The sequence below is a fragment of the Ogataea haglerorum genome (genome assembly GCF_019207285.1).
Source record: "Ogataea haglerorum isolate 81-453-3 chromosome Unknown 81-453-3_NODE_2_length_903871_cov_94.662503, whole genome shotgun sequence".
NCBI lineage: Eukaryota > Fungi > Ascomycota > Pichiomycetes > Pichiales > Pichiaceae > Ogataea > Ogataea haglerorum.
Window position 1 is genome coordinate 267,480 of NW_025065152.1, and position 17,360 is coordinate 284,839.

General features: G+C 45.3%; 10 protein-coding genes across 10 annotated transcripts; 5 read left to right on the forward strand and 5 right to left on the reverse strand.

Annotated features, from left to right (window-relative positions):
• Positions 1-422: 422 nt before the first annotated feature.
• Positions 423-1,514, forward strand: KL911_000729 (uncharacterized protein; the record flags this gene model as incomplete). Its single annotated transcript, XM_043201015.1, has 1 exon — positions 423-1,514. One exon carries the CDS (start codon positions 423-425, stop codon positions 1,512-1,514), a length of 1,092 nt encoding a protein of 363 aa, XP_043056293.1.
• A 138-nt stretch (positions 1,515-1,652) lies between these two features.
• On the reverse strand, positions 1,653-3,293 carry KL911_000730 (uncharacterized protein; the record flags this gene model as incomplete). The annotated part of the gene is made up of 1 exon (XM_043201017.1): positions 1,653-3,293. One exon carries the CDS (start codon positions 3,291-3,293, stop codon positions 1,653-1,655), a length of 1,641 nt encoding a protein of 546 aa, XP_043056294.1.
• Positions 3,294-3,478: 185 nt separating this feature from the next.
• On the reverse strand, positions 3,479-4,210 carry KL911_000731 (uncharacterized protein; the record flags this gene model as incomplete). Its single annotated transcript, XM_043201018.1, has 1 exon — positions 3,479-4,210. The coding sequence occupies one exon, from the start codon at positions 4,208-4,210 to the stop codon at positions 3,479-3,481; it is 732 nt and encodes a 243-aa protein (XP_043056295.1).
• A 34-nt stretch (positions 4,211-4,244) lies between these two features.
• On the forward strand, positions 4,245-5,390 carry KL911_000732 (uncharacterized protein; the record flags this gene model as incomplete). The annotated part of the gene is made up of 1 exon (XM_043201019.1): positions 4,245-5,390. The coding sequence occupies one exon, from the start codon at positions 4,245-4,247 to the stop codon at positions 5,388-5,390; it is 1,146 nt and encodes a 381-aa protein (XP_043056296.1).
• A 42-nt stretch (positions 5,391-5,432) lies between these two features.
• Positions 5,433-7,706, reverse strand: KL911_000733 (uncharacterized protein; the record flags this gene model as incomplete). The annotated part of the gene is made up of 1 exon (XM_043201020.1): positions 5,433-7,706. One exon carries the CDS (start codon positions 7,704-7,706, stop codon positions 5,433-5,435), a length of 2,274 nt encoding a protein of 757 aa, XP_043056297.1.
• A 200-nt stretch (positions 7,707-7,906) lies between these two features.
• KL911_000734 (uncharacterized protein) lies at positions 7,907-9,826 on the forward strand (the record flags this gene model as incomplete). The annotated part of the gene is made up of 1 exon (XM_043201021.1): positions 7,907-9,826. The coding sequence occupies one exon, from the start codon at positions 7,907-7,909 to the stop codon at positions 9,824-9,826; it is 1,920 nt and encodes a 639-aa protein (XP_043056298.1).
• Positions 9,827-9,828: 2 nt separating this feature from the next.
• Positions 9,829-12,815, reverse strand: KL911_000735 (uncharacterized protein; the record flags this gene model as incomplete). The annotated part of the gene is made up of 2 exons (XM_043201022.1): positions 9,829-12,348; positions 12,462-12,815. 2 exons carry the CDS (start codon positions 12,813-12,815, stop codon positions 9,829-9,831), a joined length of 2,874 nt encoding a protein of 957 aa, XP_043056299.1.
• Positions 12,816-12,869: 54 nt separating this feature from the next.
• On the forward strand, positions 12,870-14,717 carry KL911_000736 (uncharacterized protein; the record flags this gene model as incomplete). The annotated part of the gene is made up of 1 exon (XM_043201023.1): positions 12,870-14,717. The coding sequence occupies one exon, from the start codon at positions 12,870-12,872 to the stop codon at positions 14,715-14,717; it is 1,848 nt and encodes a 615-aa protein (XP_043056300.1).
• Positions 14,718-14,776: 59 nt separating this feature from the next.
• On the reverse strand, positions 14,777-15,415 carry KL911_000737 (uncharacterized protein; the record flags this gene model as incomplete). The annotated part of the gene is made up of 1 exon (XM_043201024.1): positions 14,777-15,415. The coding sequence occupies one exon, from the start codon at positions 15,413-15,415 to the stop codon at positions 14,777-14,779; it is 639 nt and encodes a 212-aa protein (XP_043056301.1).
• Positions 15,416-15,512: 97 nt separating this feature from the next.
• KL911_000738 (uncharacterized protein) lies at positions 15,513-17,315 on the forward strand (the record flags this gene model as incomplete). Its single annotated transcript, XM_043201025.1, has 1 exon — positions 15,513-17,315. The coding sequence occupies one exon, from the start codon at positions 15,513-15,515 to the stop codon at positions 17,313-17,315; it is 1,803 nt and encodes a 600-aa protein (XP_043056302.1).
• Positions 17,316-17,360: the final 45 nt, after the last annotated feature.

Sequence of the window (17,360 nt, forward strand, 5' to 3'; positions counted from 1 at the left end):
TGAGGGTAACGGAATAAGAGTTAGAAAGCAATCAAGAATTTACCCGGACATAGATAGATTATTTTCCTAGAGCCAAAGTCCTTCTCAGAGCATAGGTTGCACGATTAGCGACACGGAGTCTGACTTTGACTCTCATTTCCATCACGCTACTTGCGTTCTGTGTATTGTACGTATGCGGTACCCAACTGCCTTTATTTGCCTCACTCTGGCCGAATCTCGTTTGGGCATACCACGACGCGAGCAATTTCGACAAATCGGGAAATATTCCCTTCCAGCAGTTTAAAGGAGACACGTCCCTTTGGATACGTCAAATTGTTTCTCTTGAGATCTATCACCTTTTATTCCATTGTCCTTCATACTCTCTCCACAGACGCTTTAGACTTCTAGCAGCTTACACTCAGAGGCTCACATGAACATTTGAGATGAAGGCTATGAAGACCAATTTACATTTAAACTTGAAATTCTCGAGGAAGGACTCGCCTTCCGCGTCCCCGTCTGTCCCGACGCCAAACAGCGGCGTGAATGGATTTATGACTCCGGTCGACCAAGGCCAGTCGTTTTTGTTCCAAACGCCAGCGGTGGGTGTGAGACGGTCGGACTCTGTCAGCTCGCAGTATCCGGAGCTGTCTAAGGTGAACAGTTTCTCATCCGCGACTTCATCCTTTGACACGGCTGATAACAGTCCAGTGAACATGCAAAACTATGAATTCAGTCCAGTTTTCGATGACATTTTAATAGGACTTTACCACTCATACGCGAACAAACCAAACATCACCCCTTTCAACATCAACTTTCCTCCATCAGGTATCGTTTCTAAAATTTCTAAGCAAATGTACCAACGCCTCATAAGCGACAGAACAATACAGCTGGACAAAAGTCAAAAAACCACAGACGATCTACTAAAGGACTCTAACCAAGAGATATGCCTTTCTATTATCCGAAGACGCTTGCTCGATCTGTGCAGTGCTGCCGCCGCCGATGCCGACACTCTCACGCGGTGCAGTTCTGTTTCCTCAATGTCAGGTCCACTTATACCCCAACCAAGACCTTCATGGCTTCACCAGAATCCGACTTTTTCTGCCACCCGACTCTCCTCTACTGACTCCCTTGTTGATTCTGTCCAGATCACGCCTCAGCAAGTGCCGCCGCTCCAAATGCCTTATAGAGATTCTCAGACCGATATCTCAATGATCACTCCGCCGCAGTCCAGGGCTGGCTACTCCCCTGCATCATCTAAACCAAAATTGAGTATCGATCACTTCTCCTTTGAAAACACTGCCAAGTTGCAAAGCCCCTTCACCGAGACACAGTTCCACTTTGGCCCACCTACGCAGTCTCCACCGAACCCTGTGTTCCCCAAGAGGCCACAAAAAGCCAACTCGCTCAGCTCGCTATTCTCTGGGCCTGGCACACCGACAGGAGCGGCGATGCCTGAAGTTGAGGTCGATCCTCTCTATAACGTCACAGCACAACGGAAAAGAGATAGTCTCAAGCTCAAGCGGAACATGAAGTAAATAGAGGCCGGCACGTCACTACGATTACGATGGGTATTTATTATTAATATGGAATTTAACAAGATTTTTCTTAGGGAGTAATTTCCAATATAATCTTCATTCAATAAACTAACGAGAACTCATCTATAAAACTAAAAACTAAGCCCACTCCTTAAACTGGTTGATCAAGTTTCTGGTAGATGAGTCGTGGGACTCTACAGGCTTTTCGTTCTCGAGCTCCTTCAGAATGACCTTAGCAAGCACTTTTCCAAGCTCGACACCCCATTGATCGAACGAGTTGATGCCCCATATAGCACCTTCAACAAATGTCACGTGCTCATAGTAAGCGATCAGGGCTCCCAAGGTTGCTGGTGTAATCTGCTGAGCTAGAATCGAGGTAGTAGGCCTGTTACCAGAGAACATCTTGTGGGGCACAAGATCACCAGAGACACCTTCAGCTTCAACTTGCTCTTTGGTCTTTCCGAGCATTAAAGATTCAGCTTGAGCAAAGAAGTTCGAGGCAAGCATTCTTTGGTGCAGGTTTCCCTCAATCGGATTGTGCGACTTGGCAGCCAGAATGAAGTCGGCTGGGATCAATTTGGTACCTTGGTGGACCAATTGGAAGAACGAGTGTTGAGCATTCGTCGTTGGTTCTCCAAAAAGAACAATACCAGTTTCATAGTTGACGAATTTCGAGTCCTTACTGACTGACTTTCCGTTAGACTCCATGGACAGTTGTTGCAGATAAGCTGGGAATCTGTGCATATACTGGTCGAAAGGAGTCACCAGTTTGGTCTGGGCACCGTGGAAGTTATTATACCAAATGGTCAGCAATCCGCCAATTAATGGGATGTTCTTCTCCAAAGGAGCGCTGGTGAAGTGGTTGTCCACCGCCTCAGCACCTCTGAGGAACTTTTCAAAGTTCTCATAACCAATGTACAGGCACACAGAGGTGCCAATGGCAGACCACACAGAATATCTTCCACCAACCCAGTTCTCGAAACCAAACATGTTCTTGGTGTCGATACCAAACTTAGCGACTTCTGACGCATTGGTACTCAGGGCAACGAAATGCTTTGCAATGTGGGCCTCGTCCTTAGCTCTTTGCAGGAACCAATTCTTGGCAGTGTTTGCATTCGCACAAGTCTCGGCAGTCGTGAAAGTCTTGGAAGCGATCAGGAACAACGTGGTTTCTGCATTACACACTTTCAAAGTCTCGGCAATGTGGGTACCATCAACGTTGGACACAAAGTGCACAGAAAGCCTTGGATGAGCGTATGGCTTGAGCGCCTCCGTAACCATCACCGGACCTAAGTCCGATCCACCAATTCCGATGTTGACAATGTCCGTAATTTCCTTTCCAGTGTATCCCTTCCACTCGCCCGATCTAACCTGATCAGAGAATTCCTTCATGTGCTGCAGCACGGAGTCAACCTCGGGAGTGACGTTGACATTGTCGACATACATGGGCTTCAATGCCCTATTTCTGAGCGCAACGTGGTACACAGCTCTGTCCTCGGTGGTGTTGATGTGGACGCCAGCAAACATCTCGTCCCTAAGTTTTTCAACGTTGGCCTCTTTTGCGAGCTCAATGAGAGAGGAAAGTATCTTGTCATCGATCAAATTCTTGGAGAAATCGAAGAGAATCTTGGATCCATCGTAGTTCTCAAAGATTTGCGAAAATTTTGAGAATCTGTCTGGGTCGGAAGCAAACGCATCTCTCGACGAAAAGGCCTTTCCATAATCGTCATAGATAGCTTGTAATTTCTTCCAAGCCGGTAATTCCAATGGCGAGCTCATTCTTTTAATTGCTAAGTTATATGTAATCTGATGATTTAGTTGAGATTCCATTTATTTTATATATGAGCCGATCGAACACCGCCACAAATGTTTTACCATCCGACATTCGCCACGTTTTACTAAGCTTTTCAGGACACCCTGGAAAACTGTTCTCCGCAAGAAACCGTCCGGGCTGGGCTGTGCGGCTATTTTTCCGACTTCCAAGTCGACTTTGCTTGCTCCCAGAGCTGTTTAGTGTACGCATCCATGCTCAAGATCTGTTGCTTCAATGCGTCGATTTGCTCCTCAGCCGCCTCGTTCTTCTCTTCCATGGCATTGAAAAAATCGCTCTCATTAATATCGAATTCTTTGTTTTCGTAGTCCGTCCAAACATTTCGAAATTCCGAAAAAGACTCTTTATTATCCCGTGCAAGCCGCACCAGTAACCCCATCTGTGACATTTTCAGCTGTTCGACATTGTTCAAATACGCGTTATCAAAAAAGTTCAGTCTCCGAATAGACCGTCGCCTCTGCAAGCTCTCGTAAATAGCGTCTTGGCCATCGATGAGCTGACCGGTGGAAGCAATCTTGTCAGCTAGTCGCGGTTGGCTTGCAGGCCTGAAGTCATCATCCGGGATTCCCGTATCCTCATAATTTGATCTACTAGGAAGGTAGTCTATGCTCGTGGACCCGGTCTGCTTTGGGGTGCTGACCACGCTGTCTAAGTCATTGTGCAATCGATCGAAAAGCGTACCCTCTTCTAGTTTACTGGTAGAAACAACTTGAGAATCTTGCGAGACATTGCTTTGAAGAGCACTCAGGTCTGCATTCGGACCGTCGGTATCATAGCTGCCATCCTTATGCACTACTGACGAGTTCCCACTTGATTTCCGCTCGAGCAGATCGAGTTTGGGACTCGTTTCCCGTAATATTGACATGGTATTTATTTGTGCAAGAATTTTTTTTTTTGACATGGACTCTGAAGAGGACTCATCATCAATAACGTCTCTCTCCGAGAGAGTGGAGGATGTGAAGGCACCCAAAAAACAACCATGGAAAAAGCTTCTTTGGTATAAACAGGATTATGAGGATAATTATACTGACGCATCGTTCTTGTCACAGTTGAAACGTAATTCCACGGTGATTAACTATTCATACTGGAAGCTCCTCTCAGACTTCACGCTAATAGTACTCCATCTCTCCATAATTATGCTTGTCGTACTTGTATTCTACGGCATTTACAGGCTTAACTGGAATCCCCTGGTCCCCGCTTTATTAAGTTCATCACTAACCGCGCTGTGCTTTATTGTCTATGTGATCACATTGAAAATCAGAAGAAACAGAGAACTTATCAATTTGCAAAAGCTGAAGATCGAGCAATTGACCCGTCCAACACGATACTCTAAATTCAACTCATCCAAATCACTCCCCCCTTCTAGATCGCCGTCGCCGTTTCCGCATAATTTAGAGCTCACGTCAAAAGAGCCTACATTGGATTTGGAGAGATATTTAAGAGAACCCAATTCACCCGATCTTTTCAACACTCTCAAATCTGCTATTCTTATCCTACTCACATTACTGACGTTTTCGCCTGTCTTAAAATCGCTAACAAACTCTACTGCATCAGATTCCATTTGGGCATTGTCGACCTGGCTTTGTTTGCTCAATGTACTATTCCATGATTATTCGATTGACTTTTCGCATACAGGTCGCCAGTCTGAGACCTTGAATTTTGAGCTTCAGACGTCCAATTCCAATCTGTCGAAAAACATCTCCCTGTCCAACGCCATTGTGCTAGCGTCCAGACTTAACTCGAATCTCAGCGCTTTCTGCTTCATAGTTTTTTCGATTGAGGTCTCTGGATTGTTCCCTGTTTTCAACAACTTCACGCGGCGCTGTCAGTTTTGGGCATTTCACTGGTTTCAGGTGGTAGCCATCACTGTGGCAGTGGATTTCGCGGTTTATAAAATATTTGGTGTGGGCTGGTTCCTGCTATGGGTGGGCCTGCAGTTTTCGATAATGGTGATTGGACCATGGCATTTTATCATGTTGCAAAAGTACAAAGACGAACTACAAGGGCCGTGGGACCCGGCGAAACCCATATTCAAAACCATTTAACGAGAATAAGTATTTCGCTTTATTTTTACACCTTATTGTACACTAACCATTAAAAACACCCGCTGCCAAACACAAGTTTCGCCGAGTAAAGTGCACCTTGTAAACAGGAGTCTTCCTAGTAAAATACACTGCCATGTGATCTTGCGTAGCAGCAAATTCCTTTCTTTTGCGCATCTCTTCTTGACGTCTCTGATAACGTTGATCTTGAGAATCTGCAGCTTCCTTTCCATCGCCATTTTTTGCTGCCAAAACAGATTCCAACGTAAACTTCTCTGGTTGAGGATTGTTACTCTCCATTGTCCCTTTCTTCACGTCCCAAACGCGAACAGAGTTATCTGAACCGGAACTGACCAACACAGATCCGTCCTTGCTGAAAGCTAACGAATAGATAGAACAGCGTCCGTGTCCACGCATCGACTTCAGCTTGCGCCCAGAGGCAATGTCAAACATGTTGATCACTGAATCTTCTCCCGCAGTTGCCAGCCATCTGCCGTCAGGAGAAACTGCCAAAGCGTTAACGGGCATGTTGTGACCGATAAAGATTCGCACTGACTCTCCTCGGGCAATGTCCCACATCCGAACCGTTTTGTCGCTAGAACCCGTGAAGAGATACGTGGAGTTTGGATGAAACTCTACCACATCAACGTCATTCAGATGGCCAGCAAAGATTCGCAAAGGATATATGTGATCACACGACCATAGTCTGGCCGTTTGGTCATGAGAAGCAGTTGCAAAATAGTGTCCCAGTGGGGAAAATTTCACGTCCCACACAGGCGAGCTATGACCCTTGTATGACACAAGCGAAGTGTAAGTATCCATTGACCATAATCTGACAGTTTTGTCCTCCGAAGATGAGAGAAGATAGTGATTGTCAGGACTGAAGCTTAATCCATACACCGCACCAGAGTGGCCTATCAAACGACGGCATCCATCGACAGACTGATCATAGGGGTCGTTCTTCAAAACAGATTTCAGTGGAGTTCCATCAATACTCCACAGTTTGATAAACGAGTCCTGGAAACCTCCTGCCACAACAGTCGAATCGTCGTTGAACTCAACGCAGGTCATATCATTATTCGTATTGTGAAATGTGTACATGCATGTGCTTGGCAAAGAGGCTTGGACCGCATTGAGTTTGACTTTGGCCCGGGAATCTTGAATTTTAGTGATTTCACGCTTAAGGTCGAAAGCTGTTTTTTGGGGCAGAGGAAGCAATTCTCTAGCAGGGGTATCATCACCTGCAGGATCCACCTTGAAATTTTCTTCGTATTCCTCCATCAGAGTTTTCTCTGGATTTTGGTCTTTTTGCGCTTCATCCTTTTGCTGGAGTTCTGCCTCTAACTCCTTGACGAACTCCGGATCATCCGGGAATTTCCCCAGCTTGACGGCTTTGCTGTTGAAAACCTCAGATGAATCAGTATCCTTCTTGAGTCTATGAGACTCGTCATTAAGCAGCTGATATATTGCAGCAATTCCCTCTTTGTACTCACCATTTCCTTCCTCTTCTTGAGTAGTCACCTCGACTTGAGTAGTAATAGACATGGTATTATTGATAATTCTCACAATGATTCCGCCTCCGATTGCCTCATTTTCATTAAGGAAACTCAAAATGAGATTCATGGATACCTTGGATACGTTCACGTGGTACTTTTCAGTCTTGAACAGCCTCGCAATCTCATTTTCCTCCAAATGGTCTGGTAAAGAAATTCCTGCAAGCGACCGAATCTCATAACTGTGAGACAGCAGATGATCGCTGTGGAACTTTTCAAAAAAGCTTCTCGCATCGTTGACGTCCCCCCGCTGGATGAGCGTCAGATAGCTCTGGACAAATATCGGGTAGAGGAATTTCTCCAGCTCATATTTGTACATTTCAAGCGAGTTCTCGCACCATGAGCGATACAGCAAGTAAGCTCTGCCAAACATTTGAGGGTCTTCATCAAATTGTCTTTGCCTCGACACGTTCTGTTGGTGGAGATATTGTTGTTGCTGAAAGTGGATGTTCGACCGGTTGGACACAATGGTTTCTGGCTTTTGAAAGTTGGTCGTTGCGGGATTCACAGGAATTGTCGGAGCACCTGGTATTTTCGTGGCCTCATTTCTGAGAGTTGCCTCGGTTTGATGGTAACCCTTTTTGTTCAAGTACTCGAGAACAATTCGGTTCAAGTCAGCTTGAGAGAATTGTTGTTGGCCCTGAGCAACATTGGCAGATCCTGAGGTTCGTGTTTGCTGTGCTGTACGAGAATCGCTCCACTCCTGGCCCTGAGCTGCCCTGGACAAATTTTCCGGGTCGTTTTCCTCTTTTATAGGTCCCGTCATAGAGAAAGAAGGTTTAATGTTTTTTGCAAATAAAAGAATCACATGTGCACGCCTTGAAAATTGGCAGATCAAATTTAAACTTATCTCACCTTCGTTTGATTCACATGGGGACGTCGAACACTAAGAGGACACGGAGCAGGAACGGGTGTCATTCCTGTAAGAAAGCTCGCATTAAATGTGATGAAACACGCCCGGTTTGCATGAACTGCAAAAAGGCGTCCCGTGAATGTGATTACTCCCTTAAGCTTATATGGGGTGGCAGACCGTACAAGAATCCTCGGGTTGAAAAACTGAATCCTGTCGCCGGGTTATCCCGCGAAATATTACAGCAATCAAACCCAAATTCACAGGCAGAAGTTAGAATCAAGCAGGAGCTTCAAGAGCAGAGTTTGTTTCTTCAACCCGTAATCGCAACTCCTGCAGTTGCCGAAGGCTCGTCTTCCCAATCATTTCACGACAATATACGCTCGGTAAGCCATATTCTAGACTCCATGTATGATTCTGCAAATCAATCCTCGCAAATCTTGGAGAAGTTCGAGCCATATCTACCCGAGCCGCCCCCAGTTGATGTAAATATCACCGATATGGTTGATGAGTATTCGGATGACATAATGAAGCTAGAATTGTCTCGACCAACGTTGCAATCCAACTTGCATACCACACCATTTATCAAAGAGCGCAAGTGGTCTGGTAGAATGTCGAAATTGGACACAGAGGATCTAGAAGATGATGAGGATACCCTGGCTATGAATAGAGAGTTTTCCACCTCATCCAGCACGTACAGTTTTTCACGTACATGTTCGGAGAGCTCCAGCTCAGATATTTTGGAACCGATTCCCCGTGGACTTGTCCCTTTACCCGATTTGCTACTGAACGTTCCCGATTACTACGAGGCTTTCAATTTTTTCTTCAGCTCTACAGCACAGCTATTTATGCCTTTTGGCGACGCCGTGCAGAAGTTTAACCCTTTCAAGAAAGTCCTTCCGCGGCTCGCATTCTCCAATGACGGTCTATTGGCCGTCACTGTGGCTTACGGGCTGGCACACAAGTCATATCTCACAACCCAGAGCGAGCCAGCAGAATTGCTCGAACAGTTGCTGAGCAGGTCACTCGGCGATCTTCTGGAGCTGTTACAGAACAAAGAAACATCGACCAGCGACCTTACTCTTACTCTCGTTCTCCTAATCAGCTCTTTTATGGTGTTCACTTTCAAGCATGACTGGGAGGTGCACCTTAACGGTGCCAAACAGATCCTCCTGTTGAGAGGCTACAAGAAACCGTTCGAAAAACTGTTCAAAGAGAGCAGGGACTTGCAGTCACACTGTATTAGCGGAGAAATAAAGCGCTCAAAGTTGATCTTCTTCCTCTTGCGATGGTTTGCTTACATTGATGTCCTGGCTCAATTGGCTTCCCCTCTAGAGCCAACATCTAAGGACATTGAAAAGTACAACGAAAAGTTGAAAATTTCCGAGCTTTGCGCTCAGCCTAGCGATTTTGACTACGAATTCGAGTCCAACGAGGATGCCGAGTCGCTGATGGTGGATGAATCTCATGCCAATGTGGACTATTTTCTCGGCTTCAATATCAAGTATCTTCCGTTGTACAAGAAGACGATCGAACTCATCAAGCAAACAAACCTCCGTACCCGGGTAAACCCTTCTGCTGGGGTGCCTCCTTCAGTGATCGATCGTGCCCTTCAAATGGCGTCCACCTTTCAAAAATTATCCTCGGTACCTGCCAAAAGCCAAGATACTATAATCGCTATAAACAGAGTGTTCATGTTATTTGGAGTCAACCAAATTTACAGAAGAGTGCTCAAGGTTCCTAAGAGTTCTCCACTTATCCAGGACATGTGCGCAGAAACGATCTCTATTATTGACTCACATCTACTTGATGATTCACCAAATCAGATAAGCATCTTTCTTCCCGTTTTTGTTTCTGGATGTGATTCCAACAACGAAGAACTTCGTTCCCGCCACCTGAGACGGATGACAACTATAGCTCATACCGGCTCGCCCTCGGCACAGTTTGCCGTGGACCTGATGACCCAGTGCTGGGAGCGCGACCAGGACTGGTGGCAAGTGATGGAGAAAGAGGATAAAAAACACCTATTCTTCTAAATTTAGTCCTCATCTTGAATATATAAGATTTTCTTGTTGCGATTTCTCATGTAGTCAAGAGACTGCAATCTCTTGCGTATGTTGGATCTGTTTTTGAGCATATTGTCAATCTCGATCAGTTCGTTATGTCTTGCTAGTCTCTTAGCGGGGTCAAATTTGCTAAACGTAACTTTCGCAGAGCGCTCTGGAGATATACTGATTCTACCGTTATCGAAGTCATTTTCGTCTTCCTCGTCTGTCGTATCCCTGTTTTTATTGCTTTCGAACTTGAGGATATGGGAATGGAATTTCCATAAGGAGGTGCGGTGGCACACCGACAGAACAGTGATTCCGAATCGCTCAATTGCCAGTCTATAGCATTCTTGCTCAAGGTCTGGAGAAATGGAGGAAGTGCATTCATCCAAAACAGCAAACCGCGGCTGATGATAATACATTCTAACAAGTGCCAACCTCTGTTGCTCGCCGACTGAAAGTAGATCAGGCCACCTCTTCACGGTGTCTAAAGGAGAATTGCTAGAAGATAACACATGTTTTTCCTCCTCGTCTTCGTCCTCAGATACAATCTCAGCAAGCTTTTCCAATTTGACCAATCGAAGAAGTTCCATGAGATAAACATCATCTCTGACTAGGCTTCCAGTAGCTCGGGCATCGCACAGTTTCTGCTGGTACTCCTCGAGAGTGTCAGGATAAACAATTTGCTCGCGCAAAGAACCGTATGTTAGATAGCTTTTCTGCGGCAAGTAAAACAAGTCCTGGCGCCTTTGTGGAACAACAAGATGACCGGGATTTTGAACGGGCCAGAGGCCGCCCAAAATTCGGAATAAGGAGGACTTTCCACACCCATTGGGACCGATAATCAGCAAATTCTCTCCTGGCTTAATGGTGAAAGTGAGATCCTCAACCAAAATTGTTCCAGTAGGAGTAACCAGCGGAACGTGCAGGAAGGATATCTCATCACCATAGCTGACATTCGGTCCTTTTACCAATGGCTCGTTATTTATGGCTGCTTCCAACTTAGCTTCTTCCTCCACGGATTTGTTGATTTCTGTCAGAACCTGTTCGAATTCCCAAATGCTCTCACTATATCCTAGCAAATTTTGAATGTTTTTCTTAGCCCGAACTAGTTTCCCCAGCGAGTCTGATGCCGTCAGCAACAGCCTTCTGTTAGTGATGAAGTCTGCAGAAATTCGACTGCTTGCATTTTCAGAAATCCTATAATTTAATTTGTATGCAGTAGTGAAGATCGGAAGTGAGCAGAGAAGTAATCCAAAAGCTCCCAACGTATACTTGAAAATAAATGAAACGGCAAAATCGTAGACAGCCATTCTGCGAAGCTCCATTCTTTTGAAACGTTCAAGCTCAAAGTAGTTCATATCCAATAAGTCTATTTCTCTTCTGTGCCCTTTCGCCAGAGCTATTTCTTCGCTGTTGTTAATCACTTTAGAATGGTGGGCATGAAACTTATTTTCCAAGGAGTTCCTGAGCGCATTCAGTTTCGAGAAGTTTGGGGTGAAGATTTTGAGAACCAAAGTAGAAACGTTTGTAATAAGCCCCAGCAAAAGTCCCCCCTCTGCCGCATTTTCCCCTGTCTTTGACAATTGATGTGCCGCAAGAGCAATATCCATCGTTGGAGTCAAAACCTGCGAAGGAATAGAACTCAGGCTGTTAGAAAATTGCTCGATGACGGTAGTGATCCTGTGATTAGGGTCATCTATGCTGTCCCCAAGGTTTGTATGTTTGGACTTGTTGATCAAATGGTACACTGTGCTATTCCCACTATCAGGAAGGTAAATGTTTAGTACCTCATTGGTCACATTACGGCGTACGGCTAGTGCTAACAATTGTCTCGTTTTTGTTAACAAAGATTCCGTCACTGCGGCCGGAACACCTATCAGCGTCCAAAGCAGCAGATATTTGAAAAAGGTCTTGAACCGTTTTGTTATCAATGACGAGACCAAGTAGCCATCAAGAGCTGCGACTTTAAGAGCAATGACGGCCCTAACCAGTGACAAGCCTATCTGCAGAATCATGTAACCCAAGATTGGTCTCGTTTTTTCATTTTTGTAACTCAGTTGGGACACCAGAAGAACCAACGGAGAGGATTTGAATCTTTGCGTGAGCCGTTCCGCTACGGTTCCATTATTATGTTCTGGTCTATACTTAATAGATGGTTTGCCTTTGCTCGAGGAACCGCCATTGAAAATCATATATATAATGGTAGCGTAGGCCAGCCGAAGAATCACATTGCGCTGCTTGGCATACTGAGCAACCAGGTACCTACTGGTCCGCAGTAAATACTTATTGGAGGAGGCCACGTCTCTATTCATCAATAATGCGAGATCAGTGGGCCTTTCCTGATGTTTTAAATAAACTTCCCCACTATTGCATGTGATTTGATCGAATATTCCGCTTGATAAAAATCTGGGGTAGCGGTGCAAAGATGTCATAATATATAGTTTGGAAGAGATGCATGTTGCCGTCATGGGCCTAACGATCAGATAACTAGCCCTGCATCCTTCGACCTATCGCTTGTTATGCATTACAACAGAACGCTCTTTCTATGAAGCTCCTTGTTTTGAAGTCTATGAGCCGGAACAACCTATTTGTTAGTAAGATTACAAAGGCAGAGACTTACCTTTGCTCCTGCCCAGTTATATCTAAAGCCGATCTCATGGGCCAGGATTTCACCAAAGCCGAGCATTACACCATTGATGAAAGGCAGTACAAGATTTATTCCGCAAGAGCCCAAAAAGGACCAAATCGAAGTAGAGCTCACTTTTGGTGACTCCTGAATGTTAATGTTGTTTGCCGTTAGAGCTTCTTGAGCCAGGATTTCAGACTCTTGTTTCGCATCCTGGTGAAACTGACCCAAATCATTCCGTTCCTGCTTGGTGATCATGCTGGGACTTTGCTCAACCTGCCGATGAGCAGTACCAATATCACCGGCTAGATGGAGAAGATCCTCTATATCTTGGCCGTCCAAACTCATTAATTTATTTAATTAGACAAATCTTTTTTTTTCCACAAAATTTTTATCAATTTAATGTCCTTGGAGGAGAACCTTCTATTTCAAGAAGCCAGTGATAACCACCATTTGGATGAACACCAGGCACACGTTTTGGATGACGAAAATGAAGCCTCGGTGGTTGGCCGAGCTCTCACAGCCATTGTTGACATCGGATCTAATGGAATTCGGTTCTCCATATCGTCCAAAGCTCCCCACCACGCAAGAATAATGCCATGTGTTTTCAAGGACAGACTCGGAATTTCCCTTTTTGATGTGCAGCTGCCTGACTCAGCGAACTCCAGCTTGAAAAAGCCGATTCCGGATGATGCAATCACAGAAATCATTAGGGCAATGCGACGCTTCAAATGGATTTGCGAGGACTTCGGAGTCCCCGAGAACGGCGTCAAGGTCGTTGCCACAGAAGCAACTCGTGAGGCATCAAACTCTCAGGAATTTAGAGACATTATTTATCAGGCAACAGGATGGAAGGTATTCTTACTTAGCAAAGAGGAAGAGGGAACTACTGGGGCTTACGGAGTGGCATCTTCATTCCACGACATTTCTGGACTTCTAATGGATCTTGGAGGAGGATCTACGCAGATTAGCTGGATTCAAGCGAAGAACGGTGAGATCAATATTAGTGAGCACCCCGTCTCGCTTCCGTATGGTGCTGCAGCTTTGACCAATAGATTAAAGTATGAGGACCACATGTACGTTTACGACGAAATCAAGAAAGCATATGAAGTGGCCTTGGAAAAAATCAACTTACCGGATGAGCTCATCAAAGAGGCTGAAGCTAACGGAGGTTTTCGATTGTTCTGTTGTGGAGGGGGCTTGCGTGGTCTCGGACACTTGTTGCTTGCAAACGATCCAAACTATCCAATTCAGACGATCATTAATGGCTATTCCACCACGTACGAAAACGTGCGCCAAATGGCCAACTATCTGCTTTTGAAAGCAGAAGTTCCGAAATTTGATTCTACAGGTAAGCTCTTCAAGGTTTCTGCTAGACGCGAGCAACAGCTTCCAGCTGTGGGGCTGTTAGTTTCTGCTGCTTTCGAGTCCCTTCCAAAGATCAAAACCGTTCATTTCAGTGAGGGTGGAGTCAGAGAAGGTGTTCTCTACTCGATGATCCCAGATCAAATCAAACTGGAGGACCCTATATTGACTGCTACCCGACCATATGCACCACTACTTGCTGGCAAGTATTGGGAGCTACTAAAAACGAGTCTTCCTAGCGGCAACGTGGTGCCCTCTGAGGTCGCTGACCGTGTAATTCCTGCTCTGTGCAATATCGCATTTGTTCATTGCTCGTATCCAAAGGAGCTCCAGCCAACTGCTGCTCTCCATGTGGCCACTACAGGAATCATTGCCGGTTCTCATGGACTTTCACACAAAATAAGAGCCTTGATTGGAATTGCATGCTGTGAGCGATGGGGAGCTGATATCCCTCCAAGCGAAGAGCAGTTTTATTCTCGCCTGGAAAAATTGGTCATGGATGCTGATCCTGAAAATGGAGAAAAATTGATGTACTGGACCAAATTCTGCGGCAAGATGATGCACGTGATCTGTGGAATCAATCCTGGAGGAAACATTCGTCCAGGTTCTCTAGTTTTCCAGGTGAAGACGGATGTGAGAAACAGTGAGGTCAACGTTGCAAATGCAACAAATGGCGTCAACGACCTCAACCTTTCAGATGACGAAACGGCAGAGGTTAAAATCAAAAATGAGGTCTCGGTGCTGCTGCCAAGCGACGATGTCAAGTACAGTTACAGTGTTCGCAGCCGTATTCTTGGACTCCAGAAAAAGATCAAGAAGTTGAACAAGCGTTACAATTGTAATGGCAAGGTGCGTGTTGCGATTCGATACGAAAATGGTGAATAGGTTTTTGTAGTTAACATCTGTTAATTTTTAATTGTGTATTTGAATAAATAATGGCAAGCTCAGAATTTGACAATTCCTCTTCCTTCACCCAGCTCATCAACAGTTTGGGATAGAGGTCTTCTGTACATCGTCTCCCAGAAGCCTTGTTTCCGATACTTGCCCATTTCGGTTTCGGAATCTAAAGACCTATTGGATTCCTGGTCATGGACCTCGCCCCTACTTCTGGTTGCATGTAAACTAGCCTCGCCCAGACCCCATTTTCCAGCCCAGAAAAATAATCCGGTAGCCAGTCCGTATCCAAGACTGATCCCAACTCTTGCGTTCATTGGCATTGATTTAAACATTGATGCCACAAAAAAGGCAGACGAAACAGCTGCAACCTCGGCAGAAGCTCTCGTTTCTTCGTTGATGTTATATAGCGAGTCAGAAACAAACACGTACGTTCCAGCAGCCAATGGTGCAGAAATGAAATGATGTTTCTGAAGCTCGAACAGAGCCAAGTATCTGGCATGACTTGGCCTGGCAGACCCCTTTCTATGCTGAAGCATTCTTCTGAAGTGCATTCCTCCCAGAATTAGGCCGGTGCAGAGGGTGACTTTGGCCGTATGCGTGATTGTATCAACAGGCTGGTAATCAGGCTTTTCTGCTGCGGGCCACACTGGCTTAGGGTACACAGGGAACTGCTGACGTTCCGACATGAGATCGTAAAATGAGGGGACAAAATAATTATCTACCCCAGCTGGTGCAAGGGGGCAGATAGATATAAATTCTTTAATGGGAATTTGATAAAAAGAGATGCATATATACATTCTTTCGGCAGCTACCGTGTTCCTGTTCTACACCATATGGTCCCAACCCAAGTCTAGGCTGCCACATTTTGATGAGACTCTAAGAGAGCTATCTTTTGGTGACATCAACTTCTTGCATACCACAGACACGCATGGGTGGTATCTGGGGCATCTCAATCAGAGACAGTACTCGGCTGACTGGGGCGATTTCTTAAGTTTCACTACCCGTCTTCGAGGCATTGGTCATGCTCGCAACTTTGATTTGTTACTTATTGACACCGGGGATCGCCATGATGGCAATGGACTAAGTGATCTGACCAACCCAAACGGCTTGTACTCCTCAGACGTTTTTATGGAGCAAGATTATGATATTGTGACAGTCGGTAACCACGAATTATACGTCGCAGCAGTGAGTGAGCTGGAGTACAATACTGTTGTACCTCGCTACGGAGATCGCTTTATCAGCACAAATGTCGAGTATCTCAACAACGATGGTGAATATGTTGTTTTTGGCAACAGAAAATATAGGTACTTTACCACGGAGGTCAAGAAATACAACATCTTTGCTCTCTCTTTTATGTTTGATTTCAAGGGAGGCAACGAGAAAGTCAGAGTCACACCTATTGACACAGTTGTCAAAGAGGACTGGTTCTTGGACTTGCTTGAGACACACACCAAAAAACCTGTGGATCTAGTTCTTGTTGCCGGACACATTCCAGTCAGTCATAGCTGGCAGGAACTATACATATTGCATGGCGTCTTGCGGACATACTTCCCCGACACTCCGATCCAGTACTTTGGCGGCCATTCGCATATTAGAGACTTTACCCTGCTAGATGACAAAGCTTTCGCTTTGCAAAGTGGAAGATACTGCGAGACCGTGGGATTCATGTCTCTGAGCAATATTAAAGGTGATAACATCGCAATTGACAGAAAATATATTGACTTCAATCTCCAGTCATTCCTCCATCATACGAAAAAGGCTACCATTGAAGAGTTCAATACTGAGGAAGGCCTGCTGATTTCGGAGAAGCTGATGAATTACAGCAACATCTTGAATCTGGGTGAGTCTTTCGGTGTGGTGCCCCAGAATTATTATATGACGGGAGCAGATTACTATTCAAACGATTCGAATAGCCTGCTTCGTTTTTTTGAGACAGACATCCTTCGAGAGCTGAAGCCAAAAATCTGTCACGAGAACATGGATCCGATATCGCCTCCACTGTCCAACTCAAGAATTGTGCTAATCAATACTGGCTCTATCAGATACGACCTCTACAAGGGAGATTTTAACAGGAACTCGCAATTCATTGTTTCACCGTTCAAAAACAAATGGAAAGTTCTTCAAAATGTCCCTGCCAAAATAGCACATCGCATCCAGGCAATTCTGAACAAAGGGCCCTACATTTTTGAGAACGAGATCGATGGCACTATTGACTTGGAGGGGCTCCTTTCTCCGTACCAACGCGAAATAAACTCAAGGATGTTGACTCTCAAACTCCGCTATGGGCAGACGACAACTGATGATCTTGGCAATGATGGCGATGACACCATCCACCGTCCATTGCCACATTTTGCTGTGCCGAATGTGATTCAATCCTATGAGTACACGGACCAGCAGAAACCTGTGGATGTTGTATTTTACGACTTTATTGAGCGCTACGTCTTGTGGGCACTTCAGAAAGCCTGCGATGGAGACCACCTGCTCTACTACTCGCTGATTCAGCAACTCACCTTTTACAACGATTGCGAGGAAGAGTACAACGTTGGGGAGCTGCTTAAGAAATACTCTCTGAAACATTGGCAGTGAACTGTAAGAAGTGGTAAATCAAATCACGTGACATTATTTCAGGGC